Source organism: Chrysochloris asiatica, unplaced genomic scaffold (assembly GCF_000296735.1).
Source record: "Chrysochloris asiatica unplaced genomic scaffold, ChrAsi1.0 scaffold00124, whole genome shotgun sequence".
NCBI lineage: Eukaryota > Metazoa > Chordata > Mammalia > Afrosoricida > Chrysochloridae > Chrysochloris > Chrysochloris asiatica.
In genome coordinates, this window is record NW_006408642.1 from 6,627,755 (window position 1) to 6,642,326 (window position 14,572).

General features: G+C 38.7%; 1 protein-coding gene across 1 annotated transcript in view; it reads left to right on the forward strand.

Moving 5' to 3' along the window:
* The window catches only part of MAP4 (microtubule-associated protein 4), a 168,236-nt gene that overhangs the window by 94,323 nt on the left and 59,341 nt on the right, over positions 1 to 14,572 (forward strand). The window contains 4 exon segments of the mRNA XM_006868836.1: positions 8,251 to 8,364; positions 10,190 to 10,327; positions 11,329 to 12,635; positions 13,214 to 13,313. Coding sequence (XP_006868898.1) covers positions 8,251 to 8,364; positions 10,190 to 10,327; positions 11,329 to 12,635; positions 13,214 to 13,313 — 1,659 coding nt within the window.

Sequence of the window (14,572 nt, forward strand, 5' to 3'; positions counted from 1 at the left end):
CCAAAGCAAATTATTCTCCTAAACATTAAGATAACTCTGTTTTCTCCATTTATCCCTTCATTTTAGGTGCTGACTGCTCTCTACTTTCTTCTCCTTAAAAACGTGTTTTTAATTAATTATTTGAAATACATATATTTGAAGAGTTTAGTGAGTAATAGTACCTTAGAATCTTAGTTCCAGAAGGAATTATTACAGGATGGGCTAATACGCTGGACTGAAAAGTGAGTTTGAATTGAACCTCAAGATCGGCGGCTCAAGCTCACCAGTCACTTCGCAGAAGCGCTATACAGGGTTGCTATGAATTGAAAATACCTCGACGGCACTTAACAACACCACTGTCATAGATTGGGTGTCTAATTTGTGCCAGGCACAGTTTATCTGTTCTTTCCTATCTCTACCAGATATGTTGTTATTCTCATTTGACAGAAAAGAAAACTAAGACTCATTATTTGGAATTTATATATGACAGAACTGGAATTTGAATTTGAGGTATCTTATTTCAATTCCTGATTTTTTTTTTCCCCCTAGCACTGTAGAATCAGCACTGGACCATGAACTACAAGATTAACAGTTCAAACCCACCACCCGCTCCTTGGAACCCTATACAGGGTCGCTATGAGTCGGAACCAACCTGACAGCACTTAACAACAACAACATCCTATTAAGAAATGAAATATACGTGATTTTTAGAAGTTAAAAACCAGATAGAAATCCTGGTGGGCATAGTAGGAGCAGGAAGACTTTACTTACATCACTTTAAGAAAGAGGCAAAGGGTAAAACATACCCTTATCATATGGACCAGCTATTGCACTTCTAGATATTTCCTAAAAGAAATGCAAACTTATATCCATATTAAGATTTGTACTTGAATGGAATAATCCAAATTGGAACAACACAAATGTTCATCAACTGGCGAATGACTTAAGGAAAGAGTGATATAACCCTACAGTGGAATACAACTTAGCAAAAAAAAAGAAAGGTGGGGGAGGAGGAATGAACTACTGATAAACACAACCACATGGAGAAATTTCAAAATCATGTTGAGTGAAAGCAGCCAGACATAAAGAATAACATATTCCAAGGCATCCATTTGTATAAAATCTAAACTAATATGTATAGACCAAAATTAGATCTGTAGTTGCCTGGGGCTGGAGGCAATGGGAGGAATTAATTGAATGAATAATCTTATAGGGATCATGGGAATTTTCTGTATTGCTGATTGTGATTGTGGTTTCATGTGTATATGTTGTTGTTGTCATTCTGACTCATAGCAACCCTGTATAGATTTCCAAAGCTGTAAATCTTTACAGAAACAGTAAACCTCATCTTTCTCCTGCAGAGCAGCTGGTGGACTTAAACCACTAGCCTTGTGGTTCACAGTCCAGTGCTTACCATATAGAGCCATTGTGCTCCCTCATGTGTATATGTTGTTGTTGTTTCATGCTGTTGAGTTGGTTCCAACTCATAGCAACCCTATATATAGGGTCCCCGAAGAGTGGCTAGTATATTTGAACTGCTGTTCTTGCAGTTCAAACCAACCTTGCAGTCTAGTACTTACCCTATAACACCACACATGGCTGTCAAAATTCATCAAATTGTACACTTAGGTAAAGTTTATTATTTGATAATTAACATTATTGTAAGCTGATACGGAGTAAGAAGATCCAGAGTGCCTTTCACCTGTAGCCAACTCTTTGTAGAGTGTAGTTGGTTTGTGTAAAGGGTCTAAGGAATTCCCAAAGCAGTAGCATAACTACTTCCATGCCAGGTTGAGAGCAGAAGTTACTTGTTTCCACTTATATGTGACTTTTTTTATTGCCATATAAATGTATAGAATGCTTGTGATTGGTTTCACATGTAATGTTTTATACTTGTTGTTAAGTGCCGTGGAGTCGTTTCCGACTCATAGTGACTCTGTACAGGGTTTCCGAGGCTGTAAATCTTTACGGGAGCAGAATGCCTCATCTTTCTCCCGCGGAACAGCTGGTAGTTTCAAACCGGTGACCTTGCAGTTCACAGCCCAATTCGTAACCACTACGCTACCAGAGCTACTAGTCTTCAATTATTCTTGTGTCTAGATCTATGGTAATTGGTTAAAAGCAGCTTTATTGAGCTATAATTCATCTACCATATATAGTTCATTTATTTTAATTGGAGAATTCAATGGATGAATATTCTATTCACAAGACTTATGCAATCATCACCATAGTCAATTTTAGTACATTTTAATATCCTAAAATAGGAACTCTTTATGTACCCTTTACTTATCACCCGATCTTCCCCAACCACTATAGGTTAAGCACTAGACTGCTAACTACAAGGTTGTGATTCTAGCCCACCAGCCGCTCCTTAGAAAACCCTATACAAGGTCGCTATGAGTCAGAACTGACTCAATGGCAATTAACAACAATATGCTCTCTGGCTCTATAAATTTGCATAGTTTGGGCATGTCACATAAATGTAGTCATACAACATGTGGTCTTGTTTTTCTTTTTCATGTAGCATAATAATTCAAAGCTTATATTGTAACATGTATTAGTACTCCATTCCTTTCTATAGTTGAATAATATCCCATTATATAGCTAGATACACTACAATTTGTTTATCCATCAGTTTTTGGGCTACATGACTAATAATAATATGAACATTTTTTTAGAGAGGACATATACTTTGATTTATCTTGTGTATATATCTAGGATTAGAAATGCTGGGTCATATGCTAACTCTGTATTAATAATTTGAGGAACTGCCAAATTGTTTTCCAAAGTAAATGCACCCTTTTAAATTCCCACCAATTAGTGTATGTGTTTCAGTTTCTCCATATCCTTCCTAACACTTGCTAGTATATAACTCTTTGATGCTAGTGGGTGAATTTATCTGAGGTTTTGATTCTACTGGTGACTACTGATATTGAATATCTTTTCATTTATTTATTGCCCATTTATATTTTTTCTTTGGAGAATGTCTATTCAGATCTTTTGCCCACTTTTTAATTGTATTATTTGTTTTATTGTTAAGCTATAGGCGTTCTCAGTATATTCTGGATATTATCTGATATGTTGTTGTTGGATTAAATGCTGTCTAGTCAATTCCAACTCATAGTGACCCTGTCTAGGGTTTCCAAGGATCCAGCTGGTGGGTTTGAACCGCCAACCTTGCACTTCACAGTCCAATGCTTTTATCCTACAGTGCCTACATACCCCAGGACTCCTTATCAGATTTATGATTTGCAAATTATGGATATTAGCTCCTGTTGTGTCCATTGTCTCTTCCTTTTGTTGATAGTGTCCTATGAAGCTCAAAAGTTTTTAATTTTGATTAAGTCCAGTTTGTCTACTTTTTTTCTTTTGTTGCTTGTACTATTGGTGTTATATTTTGCAATCCATTGAGATGTCTGAGCTCATAAGGATTTATCTCTCTCTTTTCTTTTTAAAGTTTTATAGTTTAAGCTCTTACAGTTAAGTCTTTCATCCATTTTTGAGTTGCTTTTTACATGTGATATATCGGTTCCCACTCAATGGCGCCTGACAACAACAACAACATATCATGTGTAGGGGTCCACTTTCATTCTTTTGCATGTGGATATCTAGTTGTTCCAGCCACATTTGTTGAAAATACTATTCTTTCTCTGTTGAATGATCTTGGCACTTTAATCCAAAATTCATTGACCTTAGTTAGACACATGGCTATATTTCTTGACTTTAAATAATTTCTATTTCATTGAGGTATATATTTATCCTTATACTATAGCATATTGTCTTTTTTGTTTAATTTGTGAATTGGGTGAAGGTTTACTGAGGAGATCATCGATTTTACATTCAACAATTCATACATACTTTGTTTCATGTCATTGATTGCGATCTCCACAATGTAACATCATTTATTCCTCTTCTCTGTGTTTCCTATTTCCTTTCCTAACCCTTCTGAACTTTGTCCTTGAGTAAATGTTGCCCTTTTGATCTCAAATGGTAGTGTTCCCTTATAGACCTTTCCATTGGTTGGCTAAAAATTGAGCCACGGCGATGAGTTCATTTCTAGACCTAAAGGTAACTAAAGGCCATATTTTGAGGGGTTTCACCAGGCTTTAGCTAACCAGTAAGACTGATCTCATGATTTTGAGTTTTGTTTTGCATTTTTCTCTCACTCTACATAGGACTTTTTAATATGATAACCTTTCAGAGCAGTCAGTAGTGATTGTTGTCGTTAAATGCTGTTGGGTCGGTTCCAACCCATACCGACCCCGTATAGGGTATCCGAGGGTGAGTTTGAACCGCCGACTTTGTGGATCAAACCAACTTTGCAGTCCAGTGCATTAACCCACAGCACCACACTAGGACTCCACTAGTGGTAGCCAGGCACTATCTAGTTCTGGTCTTTGGGTTGTGGAGGCTGATGTTCTAGCTGTTGGATGAATTATTTCCATGTGTCTTCTTTTTTTTTCCTTTGTGCTTTGCTCCAGATATGAAGAGACCAGTAGCTGCATCAGATAGCTACTCACAAGCTTTTTAATACCCCAGTCACCACTCACCAAAGCAGGATGTAGAACACAGTCTTTTGTGGACTGCATTGTGCCAATTGACCTTGTTGTCCCCCAAGAATATCGTCCTATGCCCTCAGGCCCATATCTCACTGTCTTTTTTTTTCCCCCCTCAATGGTAAATTGAGCGAAGGTTAATGGACAAGATCATCAGCTGTGCATTCAACAAGTTACACGCTTTGTTTCATCTCAGTGACTAAAATGCCCTCCCTGCAACAACAGTTAATTCTACTTCCTCCCTGTGGCTTCCCTTTTACATCTTATATTTCACAAATGAATGAAGCGAAAATATTTGATGTATGCAAACAAAACAAAAAATATGTTCATTTAAATGTCCTAAGGGCATATTCTGCAAGCCAGTCTCCTGCCCGCAGGCAACATCCTTACTCAGTCCATGGGCCTAGAGCCCACAGTTGCTCTGTTTCTCCATGCTGTAACCTCTGTCACTCTGTCTCTGTCTCTGCTCTTGTCACTTTTCTAGGTAGGATCTCATGCCCCACTCATGCTGTTCTTTCTTGATGGTCATGGGGTCATCTGTTCCTGAAATGAAAAATTTACTTCCCCATTTTAGTTGCACATCTTCTACAGTTGTACCTGTGGCAATCACAGTTAATCCTGCTAACAGTTTCTCACAATTGAATCATAAAATCCTATCACCACCAAGCAGGTGAGCTGCTTTCACCAGATCCATCTAGAGAAGAAGAAAACTATTCATTGGGGATTCTACCTTACCCCCCTCATTCTGAAACTAAGCCCACTAATGAAAACCTGTAAGCTAGCCACATTGTGCCTTTGTTGTTGTTGTTGTTGTTGTTGTTAAGTGCTGTCAAGTAGGGTTTCCAAGGAGCAGCTGATGAGTTTAAACTGCTGACTTTATGGTTCAAACTGACCTTATGGTTGAGTGCTTAGAGCACCACACCAGGACTCCTTGTGCCTTTATAAAGCCATCTCCACCCTTTTTTTTTCTTCTTCTTCTTCTTCAACTTTTTAAATGTCTTCTTTGCTTTTGTGAAATGTAGTATAAAATTGCATGATTTTTCAAAAACAACAGAAAATTATTTGTTTTCATTCAGAATGCTGGAGGCAAATATATGTAAAGAGGGTTCAAAACATTCATGAAAAATTCCATTATCTTTTCATTCCATTTTTCCAAAAACTTTTTTATTCAACTTTTCATTGTGAATTGAGTGAAGGTTTATAGACAAGTTCATCAGCTTTACATTCTGCAATTTGTTTCATCTCTGTGATTACAATCCCCTCCCTGCAAACATTTATCCTACCTCCTACCTGTGGTTCTCCATTTACATCTTATATTTCACAAACAACAACAATCTATGGATAGGAGTCCTGGTATGGCACTGTAGGATAAGCACTGAAGTACTGACAGCAAGGTAGGTAGTTCAAACCCAACAGCCAGTCCTCAGAAACCCTATACAGAGTTGCTTTGAGTCAAAACCTATTTGATAGCACTTAACAACAACAAACTATAAATGGAATTTTAAACTATGAGATTGAATGAGATCACCAAGGGAGGGAATACATTGTTGAGAAGTTTGACCCCTTGACTATAACCACCCAGTTCTTCAGTTCTCAGCCTAAATATTTGTCATGGAATTGACTTGGACAAAAATGTAGCCCTCTCTTATTCTTCTTAAGTGCCGTTGTGTTGGTTCTGACTCATAGAGACCTTGTAGAGGGATTCCAAGGAGTGGCTAGTGAACTTGAACCTCCGGCCTTGCAGTTCAAATGGCTTTACAGTTGTTGTTGTTGTCAGGTGCCATCGAGTCGGAACAGATTCATAGCGACCCCATGCATAGCAGAACGAAACAATGTCCAATCCTGGGCCAACCTCACTACCCCTGCCACACTTGAGTCCATCAATGCTGTCACCTGGCCAATCCATCTTGTTGGGGGTCTTCCTCTTTTTTTCTGACCCTCCATCTTACCAAATATGATATCCTTCTCCAGCGACTGTTCCCTCCTGACAATATATCCAAAGTATGAGAGACGAAGCTTGGCCATCCTGGCCTCCAAGGAGCACTCTGGCTGCACTTCTTCCAAAACAGATCTATTGGTTCTTTTGGCAGCCCATGGCACTTTCAGTATTCTCCTCCAACACCATAATTCAAAGGCATCAATTCTTCTACGATCTTCCTTATTCACTGTTAGGTACTGTCAAATCAGCTCTGACTCATAGTGACCCTATGCACAACAGAACAAAACGCTGACCAGTCCTGCACCGTGCTCACCATTGTTAGTTTGAGCTGTGTCAGTCCATCTCATTGAGGGTCTTCCTTTTTTTTTTTACATTGACCCTGGCATGATGTCCTTCACCAAGGACTGGTCAATATGTCCAGAGTACAAGAGATGAAGTCTCACCATCCATGCTTCTAAGGAGCATTCTGGCAGTACTCCCTTTAAGACTGTTTGTTCTTCTAGCAGTCCATAGTACTTTCAATATTCTTTGCCAACACCGTATTCAAATGCATCAATTCTTTTACCATCTTCCTTATTCACTATCCAGCTTTCACATGCTGCATATGAGACAATTGAAGTTACCATGGGTTGGATCTGGCTCACCTTAGTTGGTGAACATTGATTGCAGAGCCAAAGAAAATGAAGTCTTTGGCAGCTTCAATCTTTTCTCTGTTTACCGTGATGTTATTAATCAGTTCTACTATGGTGATTTTTGTGATGCTGGCAGCTATGCCACAGACATTTTGAATACCAGCAGGGTCTCCATGGTGAATAGATTTCAGTGGAGCTTCTGCATTAAGACAAACTAAGAAGAAGGAGAGGTGGACCATTGAAAGTCCTATGAATAACAACAAAACATCCCTCTATTAGGTGTTCCCAAACCTGACCTTGAACATCTGGATAAAGAGTTCACAGGATCAGTCATGTGATAGGCACCCAATAAAAACTAAATTAATAAATAACCAAATTTTATAGAAATCACTCAGTCTCACATCCTAATGTGTAAATCATACACCCCTTCTTCTTGATGCTTTAAGCATCCTCTTTTCCTCCAGAGAAGTGTGAAAGACAGAACAAGCAACAGCTATCCCAAACCTTGTAGAACTAGAGAGAATTAATGTTTGTTTTTTCTCTTCTATTCAAGCTCCCCTGCTGTTCTGAAGAAGGGATGCTGAGGTCTCCTCCCTCCCTAACAGTTTCTTAATTTTGCTTTCTACTTATTCACACTCCTCAATATGGCAGCTTCCCTAATCTTCAAAACCCTTACTACTAAAATAGTGTGGTATAGCTTTCTCTGGATCTTGGGAAGAAACTGTCTCATGACCAGGGAGGATTTATGCAAATGAATCGAATATGTTGAAGTACTTAAAGGGTGGTGGTGGTGGTGGTGGTGGTGGTGGTGGTGTGCTGCCATGGAGTCGGTCCTGACTCATAGTGCCCTTGTATAGGATTTCTGAGGCTGTAAATCTTTACAGAAGCAGAAAGTCTTGCTCTCCTGCACTGCAGCTAGTGGGCTTATACTACTGACCCTGTGTTTCACAGTTTGTATCCTACGAGCCATGTGCTCCTAGAATAGAGATTGTATGTTAATATTTCATTACTAATGAATTGGTGAGTGTTAACTGATTCTCTACCTTTGTACTCACATAGTACTGATAGTCAACATAGGGTAATAAAGAACGCTAATCTTTTTACATTCATTGAGAATGAGTTTTGGATTATTTCTTTATTCCAGATTCTTTTAAGATGCACTATGATGATGGCTTGGCAGACTTTCTCTTTCTTCCTAGTGGCACAACCAATGCCTCAGCATTTGTGGAACAAAATGATCCTCTTAAAGACATTTATTGTTTGTTTATCTAAATTTTTTATTGTCAATTGAGTGAAGGTTTACAGAGCAGATCATCAGTTGGACTTTTCAACAACTCATACACTTTGCTTCGTTACAATGCTTGCAATCTCCTTCGTGTACCGCCAGAAAGAACAGTATTTAACTCTTGCTTTCCTCCAAGTGTCTCCTACTACCGTCATCTTTCCTCTGCCAACCTCCCTCTTGTTGGATATTGCCTGCCCCATTACCCTCTAGCCCATAATTAATTTTCTCTCCCACCCCCTAACCATCACAAAATGTTTCTTTTATCAGGAAACTCTCTTCTTAGCTTTTTACAACAGTGGTTTCATGCCGTATTTGTCCTTTTTGTGATTGACTAATTTTACTCAGCATAATGTCCTCCAGGTTCATCCATTGGTTTCTTTGTTCCACATACATTTCTGTGCTGAGTTCATTTTGTTTGTGCTTAGTGAAATTAGTTGATCAGAAAATGACAAATATTGTGTGAGATCACTGTTGAAAGGCATTTATGGTATGTTTTCTCCCACTTGGTTTATTCTCTAACTCCAAATGACCAAAGTGGCCCTTCACCTATCATCTTTGAAGTTAAGCACTAGGCAAAATTGTGTAGGGGTTCTGATTTTGACAAGTGCAATTGGGCAGCTCAAGAATTTCTCAATTTTTTTCTCAAAAGACTTACAGTTCTATAATCTAGGGCCCAAGTTTATCTTCACATTTTGCTGGCTCATGGCCTTGGGCAAATTACTAATCTTCCTAACTTGATTGCTCTGTCTATAAAATGGGACCAGCATTAATGCCTACCTTAAAGTTCGTGACAGTGATTAAATAAAGTTATGTTAAAGCACTGAGCGTCCTCACTCTTAGAGGTAAATGTTACTTTTAACATGAATGTGGTCAGGGTACCTATCAACAAGTCCCAGTTCAAACTATGTATGTTTATAGTTTATGTTGTTGTTGTTAAGTGCTGCAAGTCAGTACCAGTTCATAGCAGCCTTGTATAGGATTTCCAAGGCTTTAAATCTTTGAGGGAGCAGAAAACCTCATCTTTCTCCAGCGGAGCAACTGGTAGGCTCAAACTGTGAACGTTGTAGTCACAGTCCAGCACTTATTGTATGGAACTACCGTGCTCTCTTGTAGTTTAAATTATATAACTTAATGTGTTTTAAATTATAATCATTATATCATAATGAATGATGTTTCATTGATGCTTTTCTCTGGACTGAAGATCTCTTGAGAAAAAAAGAATATTAAATAGGTTAACTGTTGATATCCATTTATTTTCCTGATATAGTTTGACTCTAGTTTTCAGCTCACTAACAGGGACCAGGTACTTTTAAATCCCCTATTTTTTTGGCACATGACATCATAATGATAATACTTTTATACCTTTCTTGTTCTTATTAATATATAGAAAATTTCCAGAAGATTATCTCTTAATACTGAAAAGGGAGGTGTTAATGTCATAAAAAAATTAATGCTAACAGTTCTGTGCTGTATACTATATTATGTAGGTTGTGCTGTTGGAACCCAAAGCTCAATCTTAGGTATTTTAAATCTTTGGAATATAATCTAGAATGCAGCTAGTAAATGTTGCCAGTAATTGCTTATTAATGGTTCTACAAGATTATAGTAACTATATTGTCAATTAAATATCTAGCCAAAATCTGAAGAATTTCAGCAGGTTTTCAAGAATTTCTTGTTTTGAATTTCATTAGTCTTGGTCTGTTTTCATGGCATTATATACTGCTGATTCTAAATATCAAATACCTTTTTTCCTTAGAATTGGCCAAGAGTCAGGAAAATCTTTGTGTTTCAATTTTAGGTATGCCTCACTTTGACGCATTTGCTTCAGCAACGGGTGATGTCCATTTGGGGTGGTCTATGGAAGCTCCAAACTCTGCATACTCAGCATCCTTCATTTCCCCAGAGTCTGTTAAACAACCTCTGCAGCCCACAGAAGGTGAATGGTTAGAATTATCCCTTACCAGTTAATGATTGTAAGGAGCTCTGGTAGCGTAGTGGTTACGAATCGGGCTGTGAACCACAAAGTCAGCAGTTCTAAACTACCAGCGGTTCCGCGGGAGAAAGATGAGGCGTTTTGTTCCCGTAAAGATTTACAGCCTCAGAAACCCTGTGCAGGGTCACTATGAGTCAGAACCGACTCCATGGCACTTAACAACAACAAGTTAATGATTGTAGTATTGATAATCTAAATCGCCAGATACATTTTATTTATAGCAGTTTACACCACATAAAGGTAACACTTATAGAACTGTGACAAATGTTTTTAGGCTTATAAGACTGATATCAGGTCCTTAGGTGGTGCACATGGTTTGCACTTAACTATGAACCTAAATGATGGTGGTTGAGATGTATGAGCAATGCTGCCGAAGAAAGGTCTGGTGATCTGCTTCAAGATTATAGCCAAGAAAACCCTATGGAGTAGTTCTGCTCTGTAGGGTATCCGTAAGATGGAATTGACTCAATGATAACCAACAGCAAAAAAATTACTGCTGTCACAGCTGAAGAAATGATAATTGAGTTACAAAACTTGGGGTCAGTCAGCAAAGTACATCCTTTAACTCAGTGCAGATTTAAAACTTTGGTATTTTTCTTTTATATAATAAGGATTACTGGCCATCTGCCTCACAAAGTTCCCTCTCTAATGTTAATTGTATACTTGTTTTTTGTTTTGTTTTGTTTTTGCTTTTTAAAACTTGTGTTTTCCCTCTCCTTTACTTTTCCTCCCTACTGTTTGTATTCTCCTAGTATACTATTCTTCTGGGTGCTAGAACTGTCTAACAGTAGGCAGGAACTAATTAATTGGACAGCTTCTTAGTTATGTGTAGGGTGTAATGGTCACAGAAGTGAGATACCACCGTGACTGAGAAAGCAAGCCTTGAATACAGAGTTTGCAGTAGACACCGATGGGTTCTAAATTTCTAACTTAATTTTCCTTAGATCCAGAGAAGGACATAGAAATTACATCAACAAAAGAGAGTGCAGTCACAAAAGTATTAGAAGTAACACCACCTACAGAAACAGAGATGGCATTGAGTCAAGACATGGAACCATCCACTGAATCAGATGTGACACTGACCAAGGACATGAACCCATTCATTGAATCAGATTTGGCTATAGTCAAGGGCATGCTGCTACCCAAAGAAACAGAAGTGGACCCAGACAAGGATGTTACACTGTCCACAGAAACAAATGTATCTTTGCATAAGGACACAGTATTATCTTCAGAAGCAGAGGTAGCCTTGGCCAAGGATTTCACACTATTTAAAGAAAATGAGATTGTACCGCCTAATAAAATGGATTTGACCTCAGCTGAGGGTGTGGTTTCACTCTCAGAAATAGAGATGGCACTGGCAAAGGACAGTTTAGCATCGACAGAAATATGTCCAGGCAAGGAGGTGTCCCTTTCCCCTGGAACAGAGATGGCTCTCACCAGGGCTGTTGCGCTGCCCTCAGAAACCAAGGATGTGACTCCAGCCCCAGAAGCAGAGATGGCTGCCTTGGTCGAGGATGCAACTTTGCTTCCACAAGCAGAGATAGCCTCAGTCAAGGTTGTAACTCCATCCCCAGAAACAGAGGTGACCCCAATCAAGGAAGTGGCTTCATCCCTAGAAACAGAGGTGACCCCAGTCAAGGAAGTGGCTTCATCCCCAGAAACAGAGGTGACCCCAGTCAAGGAAGTGACTTCATCCCCAGAAACAGAGGTGACCCCAATCAAGGAAGTGGCTCCATCCCTAGAAACAGAGGTGACCTCAGTCAAGGAAGTGGCTTCATCCCCAGAAACAGAGGTGACCCCACTCAAGGAAGTGGCTTCATCCCTAGAAACAGAGGTGACCCCAATCAAGGAAGTGGCTTCATCCCTAGAAACAGAGGTGATCCCAATCAACGATGTGACTTCATCCCCAGTAACAGAGGTAACCCCAATCAACGATGTGGCTTTACTCCCAGAAGAGGTAGCCCTGGTCAAGGACATGCCTCTGCCTCCAAAAACAGAGGTAACTCTGTCTAAGGATGTGGCCGTGACCTCTGGAACTGGCGAAACCCAGGCCAATGGCATGATTCAAACCAAAGATATCACACTACCCTCAAAAGCAGACGTGGCACCAGCTGTAGTCCAGGACATAGAACATGCACGGACACAGAAAGAAATAACTAAAGATTCCCAGTTAGAATTTCTTCAGGATGAAGGGCAGCCAACTGCACCTACTTCCATGATTTCACCAGGTATGACTTTATACTTGCTTTCAGTATTTCTGTTTCTCAAAGTATAGTCTCCAGAAGGATAATGAGCAAACATCGCTCCAGGTAAATAAAGGCAGATACACACTGAAGTCTATTCATAGACCCACTCCTTTATACAACTGTGTCTCACCTCTATCTTCTTGAACCTCTGTCTCTATTTTCTGCTGATCTTATTTATGTCATTTACAGATATTTAAAGCGATAGAAGAAAACACCCACAAACTCTAACTCATTTACTCAAGTTGTATTGTACCATGGACTCTATGTCTTCCCTCCTGTTACTATAATCTAATTGCCCCTACTCCTAATTAAGGCCTTTTCGTATTAGAGCCTAACACTGAATCATTCGCACCAACATTACAAGCATCTATTACTTTTCACACCTTTAAGACAAAGTAAAAAAACATCCCCAGCTCCACAACTATTGCTCCATTTTGCTATTGTCCATTTTAACAGAATTCTTCAGAAATCGAATTCTGTCTCCATTTTCTGGCAAATGCAGAGAAAGTTTCAGAAATAGTTATTTTCTGAAACTTGTGTGGTTTTTTACTTTTACTATTTACTATTCACAGCCATGGACCAGAAGTACAACTTGCCAACAGCTGAGGATTCTGCGTTAGAGAAAATAGAACCAAAGAAACAATTCAGTAGTCAACCTAATGAACTTTCTTCAGAGACCTCAGGTAAGTTAGGAAAACACAATGAACTTCAAAACAGTTAAAACTGGAACAGTGATTGATGGTAGTTGACATTGTCTCTGAATGATGGTGGTAGTCAGAGGTATGCCATGAAGTCATTTCTGACAGGTAAGTCTACTTATTGCATATTTTTGAATTACCACTAGATCAACTCCAGACACTGAATTTTTGTCTGGTTTAATTGTTTGCTATTCTGCCCTGTGCAGTATCAGTTTACTCATATTGGTCAGATTGTTCTCTAAATTTTTTCTAGTTATAGTGCATTCTATGACCCAACAACATATGCATATTCTTGGGAGCCTGTTAGAAATGCAGAATCTTAGGCATTTCAGAATCCACCTCAGACCTTCTGAATCATAAACTGTATTTTACTAAGAACCCCCAGATAATTCATTGATATATTAAAGCTAGCCCTGCACTAAGGTAATTTTCAACCTATAGTTCTGTTAGTCTATGAACGTAATGAATGCCTGCTTTTGATAAACATGTAAGTGTATGATTATTTAACTTTAGGATTCTTTATTTACTTTTCTGTGTCTGATTATAATGTGAACTCCTTGAGGGCAGGGGCCTGACTGTTTTCTCTTATAATCTGTAGTGCTTTACACACTGTCTAGCTTCTAATAGGAGCTAAATAAACATTTGCTTTTTAAAGTATTATTTTAGTGACCCTCAATATAGCAATAGAAATTTGTAGAATGTTTATTGTGTGCAAAATACACCACACTAAAGCTCATAGGTATTTATTTAAGCCCTGATTCTTGCCCTTAGATTGTTATAATCTTTATGGAAAGAGAAATTCTCAGGTATAAATGCTGAAATCAAAGATTTACATAATAATTGAATAAAATAGTTTAAGAGAGGGTTCCAAATAGCTGCTGATTAATTGCTAAATGTTGTTGTTGTGAAGTGCTGTTAAGTTGTTTCTAACTCAGAGCGACCCTGTATAGGGTTTCCAAGGAGCAGCTGGTGAGCTTGAACCAGCAACCTTGTGGTTCAAACCAATTTTGCAGTTCAGCACATTAGTCCACAGCATCACACTGGACTCCAATAAGTGTTATAAATACTGCAGGGTGCTATGGCCTTGAAAGTTCTTGAGAGAAACAGTAACTGACTTGAAGACTTTGGAGGGGTAAGACAAGAAACTAAAGATACTATTTAAATATTTTCATGTTCTTTGAAATCAGTTTACTGGCTCGAGCATTAACTTACTTGGGGCACAGGGGGGAAGGAGAGTGGGAATA